Source organism: Panthera onca, chromosome A2 (assembly GCF_046562875.1).
Source record: "Panthera onca isolate mPanOnc1 chromosome A2, mPanOnc1 haplotype 2, whole genome shotgun sequence".
Lineage (NCBI taxonomy): Eukaryota > Metazoa > Chordata > Mammalia > Carnivora > Felidae > Panthera > Panthera onca.
Genome location: NC_138340.1, coordinates 150,266,228 through 150,280,382, shown reverse-complemented (window position 1 = coordinate 150,280,382; position 14,155 = coordinate 150,266,228). Strand labels below are relative to the sequence as shown.

The 14,155-nt window shown below is 41.0% G+C and overlaps 1 protein-coding gene across 10 annotated transcripts in view; it reads right to left on the bottom strand.

The window, feature by feature from the left end:
- CALD1 (caldesmon 1) overlaps positions 1-14,155 on the bottom strand; it is a 188,069-nt gene that overhangs the window by 6,791 nt on the left and 167,123 nt on the right. For 8 of the 10 annotated variants that reach the window (XM_078439149.2, XM_078439159.2, XM_060633197.3 and 5 more), the window contains 5 exons: positions 11,876-12,016; positions 6,725-6,768; positions 6,539-6,620; positions 4,257-4,394; positions 3,657-3,752 (listed from right to left, as the gene is read on the bottom strand). In XM_078439149.2, the coding sequence (XP_078295275.2) occupies positions 3,657-3,752; positions 4,257-4,394; positions 6,539-6,620; positions 6,725-6,768; positions 11,876-12,016 (501 nt within the window). The remainder of the gene's footprint in view (positions 1-3,656; positions 3,753-4,256; positions 4,395-6,538; positions 6,621-6,724; positions 6,769-11,875; positions 12,017-14,155) is intronic. The other 2 variants (XM_078439180.2, XM_078439191.2) reach the window with 1 other exon arrangement.

Below are 14,155 nucleotides of genomic sequence, written 5' to 3'. Positions count from 1 at the left end.
GAATGTTCTTCTACAGAAGACGGTGAAGTGTATTTCCCTTAAATCCTGCCTATGAATCTTTTGAGAGCACTTAAAGAGTTTAGAGTCCATTTTAAGAAAACATTAACATCCAAGTGGTAAGTTGGCATTTTAAATCAAAAGGGAAATATAAATGAAATTACCTGACCAGACTACATTTTAGAGAAAGACCCACTCCGGAAGAAGAGGGAGAAATGAAGCAGGAGAAGCAGGTTTCCAATCAACCAGAGATCAGAGAATGAAGAAGAGAATTCAGCTGAGAAAGACATTGTTGTTGTTGTTTTTTTTAAACAAAAAGAAAGACAAATTAGCACTTAAATTGCTATACATAACATGTAGTTTAGACACAAAGAACAGTCAAACCAGATAAAACAGACATACTCAGAACTGGATTCCGTTTACAAAGTTACCCCGAAATCCTGGGAATTCTACCCACAAACAGCAGTAGATGTCCCAGTAAAGAATCAGGTATAAATCAATGTTTGATTTTGAATAAGTTAAATTTCAGGGACCCTAAGTAATATTGATTTGATGAGCTATTTTGAACACTTTTAATTTTTAGCATATATGAATATTATTACATAGCCAGTGGTGTTTCCCTTTGGGGAATTCTTGAGCAAGACACTAATCCTTGGATTACTCCCTTCCTTCTTGAGGTTTCCCTGGGTGAGGACTGCTTTGGTGAAAGAATTTCCCTCTGATTTTTCCTTACTGTCCACATGCCACACATCTGTCAAAACAAAGCCAGGCTGTCCCTTCCACCCATGAATACTGGGGAACATAAACAAGGGGCTGAAGAGAAACCACTTCTGATCGCAAATCAGAAGGCCCCTTTGAAGGTCTCCTATTTGCTGTTGTCTTAGGTAATCTTCTGACATCCTGGGTTCAGGGTCAGGCTGACCAGAGTCCCAAGGGTGTCAAACTCAGATGCCTGCCATGAAGGGCCAGGCTGGAAATACAAATGCCTGCAGAGGCCTGGTGCAGAACAACGACAACAACAACAACGATGACGACGACGATAACAACAACAACAACAACAACAGAGAATCGACAAATTCAAGATTGTCTGCCTCTACACCTGAAACGTGTTCAAATTACAATTTTAAAAAGGGGAATAAAACACGACGGCCCCAAACTACACAGATCTTAGCTGCAGGCCACCAGTATGAGACCACCTGGACAAGGCCTGGATCAGATCCTTGCTTGATCTGTCTTTCTAAGCTGCTTTCCTGGACTTAACCTTTTCCTGACAAGTTTTATGCATCTGCTGGATCCTTCCAGCACTTTCCGCATTTCAGAAATTTCATTTCTCCTGGATCCATAGTGTCTCTGACTTACTTTCCTGCCTTGCTGGGCTCCAAGTCATGTCGTTCCCCAGAGACTGCCTTGTTGCTTATTCAGATTTTGGCATAGTGCTGCGTCTACTACGCCAGGGATGTGCACAAAGCTTAAATTGCTTATCAAGCATACTCAAACTGGCTTTTATTTATAACATCACTTACATGTGTTTTCTTCTGATGTGACCTTCATTCAGGAAGCCACACTAGTCTACAAAGTCCAATGGGACATAGGAAAAAAGTGGTCACCACGAGCTATACTAATTGCCACATTCTTCTTTCCTTTTCCTCTCCATCCTCTAGGAGATGGTCTAGCAAATTGCTTACTAAATCATAGGTAAGGCAGGCAATGATTTTGTAATTTCCCTGTAATACCTTTTGGTCCTGCCAGAAAATGGGCTTTTTTGGTGGAAACCTTGACACAGTTATTATATCTGTTGTAATAATAATAAATCTCTTAACCCTCCCATTAGGATGACACAGATGATGATAGATTTATCAGTTAAGGTACTGCTAAAAGAGTATGGGTCAAGTCCTGGGCTGAATACAGGAGTATAATAGGATATAGAAATGAAATAGATTGCAAATACTGTAAATGTGAAAAAGTGACCATCTCCTCTAGCAACGTGCCATACTCATCAAAGAAGAAAACATACACCTTCTCTCTTTATCCTTGCTTGTGAAATCTTCAGTGGGTCCATGAACTTTCTGAATTTGTGTCAAATGCAGGTTTGTGGGGACAGGGTCCTTAGATTTCATTAGGTTTTCAAAGAGATCCCCAATTCAGAAAGGCTAATAATCACTAGTCTGGAACTTATATAACTTACATAAATTATATAAATTACCATTTAAAAAAGGAATTTCTACTCTTTTTTTTTTTTTAGTGTTTATTTATTTTTGAGAGACAGAAAGAGATAAGAACAGGAGTGGGGGGAGGGGAACAGAGAGAGAGGAAGACACAGAATCCTAAGTAGGCTCCAGGCTCTGAGCTGTCACCACAGAGCCTGACATGGGGTTCCAACCCACGAACCATGAGATCATGACCTGACCCGAAGTTGGATGCTCAACCAACTGAGCCACCCAGACGCCCCCAAAAAGTAATTTCTACTCTTTATGTCACCTTGGGTGCTGGGGAAATTTGAGACACTTAATAGAACATACCTCTTGGGTATGATCTCTCACTTAAACTGTCTCCACTTATAGGCCCCCTTTCCTGTATCTACTGGGAAGGCGGAAGAGAAGTTTTTTCCAATATATAAAGACTTTCCAATTGTAACTTGGGTTTACATTAAGTTTTATACCTCCTGTGAGTCCTAATGCAAAAAATCTTGGGCTGAATACTAATTAGATGACCATAGGGAGTTGCATCCATGAAAGATATGGAAATATTTCTATTTTTTCTTTTTTAAGTTGGAAAAGTGATAAACTTTACTGACTTTGGAGACTAAACGTGGAGCCAATGGATGAAATAAAATGGTCAACAACGCAGAGACCATGATTTAGAATGCTTTTCTTCTACCTCTGGCTTAGAGTGGTTGTGACAAGGCAGTCTCTGCTCCCTTGGGCACCAACAAAGGCATAAAAGCAATCTAACAGAGAAAACCCACTAATATTTGGTAGGGAGCTTAGTAAGGTTTTTGATTATAATGATAAATGGAAAGCAATTATCAGACATTCAATGAAAAATTTAAAGGAACATTTTTATAGTAAGATAGCCACTCTTAATAAGAAAATGTTAGATTTCCAAAAATAACATTCATAACCCGTTTTTATAGTTTCCAGTTCTACTGTTTTTTTTTCTTTCTAATGGCTTTCCTTTGGAGGTGTTGACAATAAAATTACAGCAATTATTTCAACAACTACCCAATTACTATATTTTTGTGTTAAGTTACAGAAATTAGGCAAATTAGAAAATATGGGTTCAAAATAGCCAACATACACATTCTTTGGGGAATAAGTCTAGGAGTGCTCTCCACAGAGAAGTGGCCAAGATAATTTGACATTTGCACTTCCAAATTCCTAGCTGTGATTTATAGAATGGAAGCTAAACAAACAGACCAGTTAAGAGTGTAAATGTGAACTGCCTCCAGCTCGGGCTTAGCTGCTCTTCTCAGGGTGTAGAGGTGATTATGGTTCCATTTTACCCTCTAGGGTGGACCATCCTCTGTAAATCTGAGCCCCTCCTTTTTGCTATTGAACTGGAGCACTGTCTTTCCCAGGCAAATAGGCCCACAGCCTGTTTTCTTTTGCTGCTAAAAACTAAGAGATCAAAAAACTTCAGAAAAACCCAAAGCTACTCACCGAAGGTTTGGGAGCGGGTGACTTATTTCCATCTGGGGTTTTAGTTAGCCATTCATTGATGCGGCTGGAAACCCCCACCTTCAAGCCAGCAGTCTCCTACAAAGTTAATAATCCAACAGGACAGAGAGAGAGGGAGAGAGAGAAAAAAAACTTTACTTGGAGAAAAAACCCCTTAAAAGTAACCTCAAAAGACTATGAAGTGTTACTTCACATAACCATCACATGACACAGATCAATGATTGATCTTTAGATTTAGTATTTTGAGTAAAAGAAACCTTAAACTTGCTCTTTAAAGACTATGTTATCTGGTTTTCTTTCCTCCGCACCTCACCCCCCTCCCTATTTCCAGGGGCTGAGGATTATTTTCAAGCTCTTCATTTAGAATACTGTGGCCAGAGAGCATAGTACAGAGTCTAGCCTCATGAACACATTGCCTCTGAAAGAATTATATCGTCTTCATTGCTTTTATTATTAACTAGTGTGATTCCTTAAAAAAAAAAGAGAGAGACAGACAGACAGACAGAAACAAACAAAAACAAACAGGGGAAAAAGGAAAAAAATCCAACTTCCAAAATTAAAAGACCAAAATCCTATACTTACCTTGTTTGGTGTGCCTGATACAGTGGGGGATGAAAACACATTCCCTTTCTCCCACATGCTCTTGATATTGCGTACACCCTCAGCAGGAACAGGGAGATCTGAGGCTGCTGGCTTCATAGGTTTTGCGGTTTTTGTTCCCTGAAACGTGTGAACTATTTTTAGGGTTGGTGCTGATAAGTCTGTTCTCATGAAATTACAGTGAGCTTGTCTTCCTCAACGTTAACATTGAAAAAATTCACTGTGCTATTTAAAAATATCACCTCCCCCCCAAATTCTGTTGTCAATTCTGTTACAATAATTCTGTCGTAAAACTACATTCTGATGACATATATACCTCAAATAAACCATAATATATACATCAGAGGATCTTTAAAAAATGAAATTATGCTTGGGGCACCTGGGTGGCTCAGTCGGTTAAGCATCCGACTCTTGATTTCGGCTCAGGTCACGATCTCATCGCTCGTGGGTTTGAGCCCCAAGTTGGGCTCTGCGCTGACAATGTGAAGCCTGCTTGGGATTCTCTCCCCCTCCCGCCTGCCCCTCCCCTGCTTGCGCTCTCTCTTTTTCTCTCTCAAAAAGAAAGAAATAAACTTAAAAAAAAAAAAGAAACTATGCCTTTTACTGGGACACCACTAGTTGTGAAGGGGATATTTCACTTCATTTCTTCAACAGATTCTTTTTAAGTGCTTTATGTGAGCAGGGCACTGTGCTAGGCTCTGGGGATATTGTGCTACTCAAGACAGTCTGCTCTGTAAGCTACAGTGGACTTAACACTTTAATAGGGGAGAGAGACGGTAACTAGTTACACAAGTATTTAGTTCACATTGTGAAAAGTGGTATGAGAAGGAATGCGGTGCCATAAAGCATGCCCAGAGAGCATGTGTTAGGGGAATAATACTTAGTTTAGGGAAGCAAAGAAGGCTGCTCTGAAGAAGTGACATTAAAATGGAGATCTGACACAAGGCTTGGAAGTGGCTAGGTGAGAAGAAGGAGCAAATGCCATTCCACGTAGAGGGAATGACACACACAAAGGGCTGAAGACAGGGCATGTTAAAAAACTAAACAATTGAGAGACCTCTGTGTGGAGAACATACTGAAAGGAGGAGAAAACAGATGAAGAAAATGAAAGGTGTGCATTCAAGATACGTTTCCAGCCGTAGTGATGGGCATGCCCAGAATCGTGCAGTTTCTCTGGTGGTCCTGCTTTGTGGTTTGTGGCTTGTGTGGGTGGTTGGCCACACACGGATGGTAGCAAGGTGGTACCATCAGTGGCCTGCACATAAAAGTATCTCCCGGGACTGTGTAAACTCTGAGGCCCCAGTCCTGGCTTCCTTAATCCTATTAGAGCTAAGATCAATTCAGCCACAGAAAATAACAATCTGCAATTTGTCTTATATTTCACTGGACATTCAATCTTGTGAAAAATCACCTCTTGAGTGTTAGGACTTGATTATTCATTTGACAAATCATCCAGACCTCTCTCTTTCTTATTCCCTCTTATCATTTGTTTGTGAACAATTTTACAGGGATCTCCACTCTGCAGTACAAAGGACAGGAGAAAAATCAAACCAAACTGATCCAGTTACTTTATAGGTTGTGATACACATCTGAAGGGTAAAACCATTGACTAAAACTACAAAAAGAGAGAAAACACATCTTGATCAATGGCACTATACCAAGTGCTTTGGTACTTGGAAATATACTTTATTTCCAAATAGTGTAGAACCCCCTTTGGGGGCAGGGTGTGGAAAAAAGTTGAAACAGAAAGAAGCATAAAACTATGGTCTTAAGAGCACAAAACAATCATTTTTAAATCGATGATGATGAAACTTGGTCTGCCTATCACCTTTATATTAACTTATAGTACTACTTTTATTTGATAATAAAAGTTTTGATAGATTAAAAAAAAAAAAAAGATGAACCCAAGTTGTAACTGTTGAAATTACATATGGGAACACATTTTGTAAGTAACTAAGGATCTTAAAGATATACTTATGAACATACAAGTAATATAGTTCAATACCAATAAGCCCATTCATTAAAAGAGTAACAGCTTCACTAAAGAATACTCTGGCTGAAAGTAGAAAACAACAATTTATTTACGATTTATCTCTATTACTGTTCTTCTGTATAGCTAGTTCAAAGTACAATAGAGCACCACTAATATTCTAACATAGTAATGTGGTTATTGGCTGTGATTACCGTCCTAAGCTTCTACGGTCATCTATCAGCAGAATCTATTTCTGTCTGCCCATGACCGTGGCACTGAGACAGTCTCTCACCTCAATTGCGCTGGTATACTGCTCCAGTCTGCTGTCAATCTTAGACACAACTGCTGCTTGGTGAGTCGATTTGACACCACTGCTAAGTGAATAAACACACACACACATGCATAAAAATATGAGAGAGAATCTTTCCTTACATATAGAACAGCTGATGATTCTCATTGAACAATTAATCACATTTACCTTTTCTGCACAGACTTATTCAAAAATTCTGCTCGCTCTTCTATCTAGGAATTGAAAAACAAACAAACAAACAAACCCTAGTTAATATCTGCAGCTTATAAACGATGTTTCTCGGCCCATGCCACTGGGCGAGTAAAAGCTTCAGAGAGTGTGCAGGGGTAATAGGATTCTGTGCCCAGCAACTCTGCTCCATGGTAAAGTACTTAGGAGGTATTTGAGGTGAGATTTGGAGGGGACAAACATAGGACTGGGCAGGTGATAGAGAAAGTGTGGAGAAATACAAAGTTCTGGAGGTAAATTAAAGACCAGACAGAAATGGAATAACAAAGCCTCTGAAACAATGTAAATTAGTGGCAAAGTAATTACGTTTCAAGACAAAAACTTTTTTTTTCTTTCAAAAGCACTTGCTGTTACCCTTTAGGATGTATTTATAAGTACAGATATACCATGTTATTTGATGAGCAAAATTCTCCCACCATGTTTTAACACATATTACGTGTGTAATAGGATCAAATAAGAAAGGTAACTAGGAACTCCGAACTATTCACTTACTGCTTAGCCTGGTTTCTTAACTTGACAGCTGTCCAGCCTACTGCTGAGCCTAATTTGTCTTGAATATAGAAGATGGGGAAGGGGCTGGATTGAGACTGGGGCACGGCTCCTCAGGGCTGAGGCCTCTCATGAAACCCTGTTAGCCCAAGTGGGAATTATGGAAATAAGCCTGGAAAAACTGATGAAATGGTAAGTTTGGTGGTCTTTAACAAATTCCTTTTTTTCTTTAAAGCTAGGAAATTCCTTTTTGCTAAAACTAAAGCCACTAAGTCAAACATTTTGGTTTACTGAAACTATATCATCAAATCAGATGTTCTATGTAAGTCAGCAATTATCTGTTGACTCCTTATGATACCCAACTCCAGGGTAGCAATATCCTCTGTCATTTACCACCTATCAAAGTCAGCACATGGTAAAACCTTTGTATATGACTGCCTATGCCAAAGCACACATGTGCTGAAGGAGTCCATTTTCTGTCCTGTGCAGGACAGCCAAGGAATCTGCTAGACTTCAGTTACCCTAGACTGGAGTGGTTGAGTGTGCCTTAGAGTCTTCTGAGATGTTAGTGGCTCTTTCTGGTCTGGACTGTCCTGGGACTTATGGACTATTAATAAACACCCTTAGGCTTTTTGGAAAACATGCTTCACTTCTAATATCAGTTGAGTAACATTTTTATGGAGGTTAGTGGGGGGGGGGAGTCTCATCATTTCTAATGATTTCTTATAATGATAAAAGCAAACTCATTAAAAATAAAACTTGTTGCAAAAAAAGTGCTATCAGTAGCCCTGAGTTTGTGGGATGCGAAGTGTCTTAAATCTTATTTTCCTGATTTTAATATAAACTTAGAAGTGCACCCCTGGAGAAAAAGTTCCCAGTTGAATAGGTGAAATACATTGAAGCCGTGCAATGCACTGGCACTTTTAATATTATCCATCCATCCATCCATCCGTCCGTCCGTCCACCCATCCATCCATCCTCTATCCATCCATCATTCATCCATCCATTCATCCATCCACTCACCCATCCATCCATCTATCCATCCATCCATCTAACCATCTTTTAGCCCTACCAGCCTGCCAGCTAAGTAACTAAGCAATAAATTATATACTGAGTACCCACTGGATAAAATTGAACACTCGACAATGTATGAGACAGTATCCCTTTCTTTAAGGAGAACACAGTCAGTACGGAAGACTAACAGAACATATGAATGAAATACTGAACATTCAAGTGATAGGTACCAAGTAAAGATAAGAAGAAAATGCTGGGGCCATAGGAGAAGTGAGTTTCTGGGGTTGGTGGAGAAGATATTCAGTAGGTTTGATTCGGAGCTGAGATTTTTAGTTTACAGTTGACACAGTTTTATCAGTGAGTTTATAGAAGTGAGGGTGCGTGAGGTACAGGGGATAGGACATTTGTTGCGGAGCAAACCCATGCACAAAGATTTGGGGAACACACACAGAGGAGGGGGGATGGAGGAATGAAACACATAGTGAAGGCCGGAGGCATGAGTAAGGGGAAGCAGAGGTGAGACTTGCTCTTTGTAGCACTTCTAGCATCCTTCCGACTCCGGGATGAGCTTTTGACCTCGGCTATCCCATTAATTCAAATTACAGAGATTCTCGGACGCCAACATCTCCTTTTGTGTCTACGGTATTTAATACAGCTTGACTTCATTACCACATTTTGTCAGGGCTCACCATGCACTTATGGGTGCATTCCTATTGGAAAATTCCTCAACTTGGTTAATCTCGACAATGTAACAATGTGTACTGGATTTACACTACACAAATTTCTGTAGTTTAACGACAGGAGTTGGTTCTTCTGAAGACCGAGAGGTGGCGGTGTTGTCCTGATGAAACTCGGGGGAAAAGCATGCTATTCATTTTCTAAAATTGGCTCTCTACTTCCTCTACACCCCTTTCACCACCAAAATATGGAAACAACAACAATAAAAACCCAATTTTATATTTAATTTACTTAAAATTTGTTCTGTGCATGGATTATGTTAAGAAAAATAATTCACTGCTAACAAAATTTAACTGTGCGAAACCAGGTTCAGTTTCCCAGACAAAGGAATAGAAGGAGTCATGAGAACTTAACAAAATACATGAGTTGATAATATTTTGAGGTCAGATAGCAAATGTTTTCCCTTGCATTGGCATGCTACAATGTTAACTTACAACCACTTGCAAAAGTCGCAGGGCCAAGAGTAGCAACAGTGGTAGGAATTCAATGGTAGCATATGAAATTGAGCTCTAAAACCAGAGCCACAGCAAATTCTTCAAGGCACATACTATGGAGAAAAGCAATAGATTGTCTGTTCCTGAAAGCGTGTCTCTGTTATACAGAAATTTAAAAATGTTTTGTTTCTTTTTAACATAAATACTTTGATTGCTCACACATGCTTCTCCAGCAGAGGGGGCAGATGAATGGCCTCCTGGGAGACTATGAAATGGGAAGCCAGGAGTCTGGTTGAGGAAAAGACCAGAGAAATTAAGTAAGTTGAAGAATTTAGTCGAGAGGAGATATTTGAAGAAGGAGGATGGACTGTAGTTTCTCCTGCAAATAGGAAGAATAGAAATTAGAAGTATAGATGTTCCTCTACTTTCTTCATGTCACCAAGACTGTTCAAGGAAAGTTTAGCTTGGGTGAGATTTCAAGGAAGATAGAAGGATCTTTGATTATTGATGAAGCAGGAACACAAGGACCCAGACTTGGAACACAACAAACTCTGGTCACTGCATGGAGATAGCCTGAACTGAGTGGATTGTGTGTGTGTGTGTGTGTGTGTGTGTGTGTGTGTGTGTTTTGTTTTGCCTTTCTGTTCTTTCCTCTATAGTGGGGATCTGCAAACTACGGCCCATGTGCCCATGGGTCTTATGCAGGCCATGGTTTTCACATGGCACTCAAGCTAAGAATGAGTTTTATATTGTTAAATGGTTTTAAAATCCAAAAGAAGAATATTTTATGACATAGAAAAATTTTATGACATTCAAATTTCTTTTTATTTATTTATTTTTGAGAGAGAGAGAGAGAGAGAGAGAGAGCAAGCAGAGGAGGGGCAGAGAGAGAGGGAGACAGAATCCCAAGCAGGCTCCAGGCTGTCAATGCAGAGCCCAAACTCACAAACGGTGAGATCATGACCTGAACCGAAATCAAGAGTCAGACACTTAACCCACTGAGCCACCCAGGCACCCCTGAAATCCAAATCTCAGTGTGCATGAATAAAGCTCCTCTACTCCACAAAGCTTCCCTCTACTGACTTTGCTCAGTTCTAAGATCTCACTGTGCTGGTAGTCTGCACTTAGTTACCCAGTAATCCTTGGATTCCCCAGAGCAGTCGACTGTGTTAATGCCACAGGGGCAGCGGCCTTGCTTTGTACTTCTCTCCCTCATAGTACCTAGTATGCATCGGGTACATTATAAATAGCAAATATTAAACAATAAAATCCCCCAGTGGCTTAGTTTGGATTCCCCGCTGAAGCAGATCCTGAGAACAGAGGGTTTGAGTACACGGAGTTCATTAGGGAAGTGGCAGGGCATGACTGGGGCCCAGATGATCAAAAAGACTCGGTGAAGTTCCTTAGGGATCAAACATGCTGATTTTCCTGTGAAACAGGTAGTAGGTATAAAATGTAAGTAACTGGCTTTTGGACATTTTAGTGGGCCACATGAGGTGACCTCACACACACAATTATAGACACACACATGCACATACTTAACCAGCTGGAGGCTGGCTATGAGTCTCTCCTGGTTTTGCCCATCGTCAATGCTTTGTAGCCTTGCTACGTTGATGGAAAATGAAGGTGAAGCGAAAGCGTTAAAAGTTCCAATCTCTGAAGATTCATTCATTCATTTTTTCATTCAACAAATGACTATCTTCACTGTGCCAGGTGCTCAGTACATGTTAACTCTCAAAACAAAAGACATATATTTGAAAATAATGGCAGATTGAGTGTAAGTAATAGATAGCACTTTCTTGCTTCTGTTCTCTTTGCTCTGCATGTCAACCTTCCCACCATGTCCTTGACTGGCCTCCCTTCTGCTTGTTCTCTTTTCTCCCACTTCCGGCAAGTGGGAGCTGTGCTCCTTGAAGGCAGCGATGGGACCAGACTCATCCTGGCAAAGGACCCTATCCAAGGCACACTTCATTTCCTCCTGTGATAACGGCTTTCAAATTTGACCAGTACCCCTTCCAGCTGCCCTACTTTTAACAATGACAAATTAAAAATGAAAAGCAGCCTTTATAATACAGTTGCCCACTTGGTGAACTTTAAATGTTTCCATTTTCAATTGCTCACAGCAATGAGGCCTCCGGAGGGCACAGGTCAGTGAAATCTAGAGATAATCGCTGAATGTCACTTTAACACCCACCAAAGCATCTAAGAAACAACAGACACCAATTTCTCCACCTCACTTCTCTCCCTCCCTCACGCTGCCAACAATGGTAAGCTGTGAAAAGGCTGAAAGAAGGAGCAGAAAGGTCAGTGAAGCAGAGGCTCCACATGATGAAGAGCCAAGTAAGGGGCTGAGGTCAGGTTTCCATCACATTATGACAGAGGTGTGATGAGAAATCTTTCTGGGAGAAAAAGATACCTTGAGAGATGAACCTTTGGGGGCGAAACATTTGAATGGCTTCTTGTCATCCGATAAGCTGTCTTCTGGCATCTTCTGACGCTTCTCAGCAGCTTCTGCCCTCCGCTTTTCAATCTCTTCCCTTAGCCTCCTCTTCTCTTCCTGAGACAGGAGAACAAATAACACGGACATCGATATCAGCTTCCAGCCAGAAGGAAAGAGGGCTGTAGGGGAAGGAGCACTGGTGCCGCAGGGGAAAGAGTGGGCTTCTGGACTGCATGCCACCCCCTCCTCCAGGGTGGTCGCCAGAGATGAAGCCTGAGCCCGTGAGTCCACCTGCCTGACACCCTGGCGCGGCCACTTCCCAACTGTGTGACCTTGGCCGCGTTCCTCATCTGTTCACTGCCTCAGTTTTTCATCTGTAAGATGGGGATAATGACAGCTTTAGCAAGGGCTAAATGAGAAAGCCCATGTAAAATTCCTAGGATCAGTGTGAAGCTGGTCCTTATCATTATCATCCTGTCGGGGCATTTACCACTGACCTTCTGTTTCTGTATATATAAGATAAATATATGTCCCTTCCACCTCCTTCTGAGGAGAGTTGTGAAGACGGATGAGACAGCTGGTGGGCAAAGTTTATGTTAAATCTAGAGTATTATGTTCAAACTGTACAAGAGATAATTTTATGGTTGTCTCCACCTCCACGGAGTAGATTATTGTAGATGGTTTGACAAACCTGAAATACATAGACACTGCACCAAAGCAGTCACAGATGTTCACCCTATGTGTCCCACTAGCCCCTCTGTGCCTTAATTCCTGGTCTGCAATACTCTCCCCTGTCTCCTCTCTCAGGCAAAACATTCAGAGCTCCAATCCAGTTGCACATCCTCTGTGAACGGTTTACTGAGAGATGTGTGTAGTCTTTCGTAGTTTTTAAACCGTAGGTTCCCAAGCAGAGTTTGGATGTTCGTCTGTCAGAGGATGTGGCAGAAGGATCCTCTGTGTTATGGGCTGAATGTTTGAGGTTCCCCCCTCCTCCACTGCCATTCACACATTAACGTCCTAACCCCCAGAGTGACGGTTTAGGAGGTGGGGCCTTTGGGAGGTGTTTGGATCCTGAGAATGAAGTCTTCGTGAATGGCACTAAGAGAGACCCCAGAGAGCTCTCTTCCCCTTTCTGCCAAATGAGGACACAGTGGAAAGACCATGGTCTATGAAATGGTAAGACACAGAATTGTTGACGCCTTGATCTTGAACTCCCCAACCTCCAGAACTGTGAGAAATAAATCTGTTGTTCGTAGGCCACACAATCTGTGATTGTGGTTCCACTGACTAAGACGCTGTTTGGCAGGAGGTTAGACCAAATAATCTTCTAGGTCCAAACCAATTCTAAGAGTAAGTGTTTCCCTTCTGCCTTCATTGACACTCTGCTCCTCTAAATAACAAATAATAACAATGTTAACAATAATTATAACTAGCAGGCACCACGAACACAATTATCTGTTTGATCATGGCATCAATCCTGTAACTGGACATTATTTCCCAGATAAGGCAAAGAAGTTTTAGCACAGTCCAGGAACTCTGCCAAGGTCCCAGCTTGCAAGTGGCAGAAAATACAAGCCCAGGTATGCTTGATTCTAAAGAGCTATCATCCCAATTACTTCCCAACCAAAGGCAACTGACCCATTGAGAGCTGGAGTTGAAAGAGACCTTGGAATAATTTATCCAGACTTTCCACACAGGTTAGGGAATTTTTGCAAAGGATCCATGTCAGAAAGCCATCTGCTGTCTTTGTGCATAGTTGGATCGACAGAAGGTCGCTATCTTCTAAGATTAGAGGGCAAAGCTCTAAGCTCATTTGGAAAATCGAGGTCTCAATCCTGATTCTACCATTTATTAGTCAAGTAACACACAAGTCACTCAAATAATTTGATTCCCTTTTGTTTATCCATAAAACGGGAATAATGATGTACCTCAGGATGAAAGGAAAGAATGCACCTTGTAAAGCTGTAGTTGGTTAAGCACTTTTTCAGTTTTCAAAATTTGCCTTCTGTAACTTTATCTGTTGTTTTCAGTTCTGTCTTAAGAGACGGAACATATTCATCTGTTCGTAATTACCGGGCTCCTGCTCTATGCCTGGCACTGTGTTGGGTCCTGGGTTTACAGTAATGAATAAAGCAGATACTGTCCCTGCTTCTGACCACTTCGTCTCCTTATTCTTCCATTAAAAAAAAAAAGCAAAGCTACTTAAAAAAATCTTCTCTATAAAAACCCTGCCAATATCAGAAAACAACTATCATG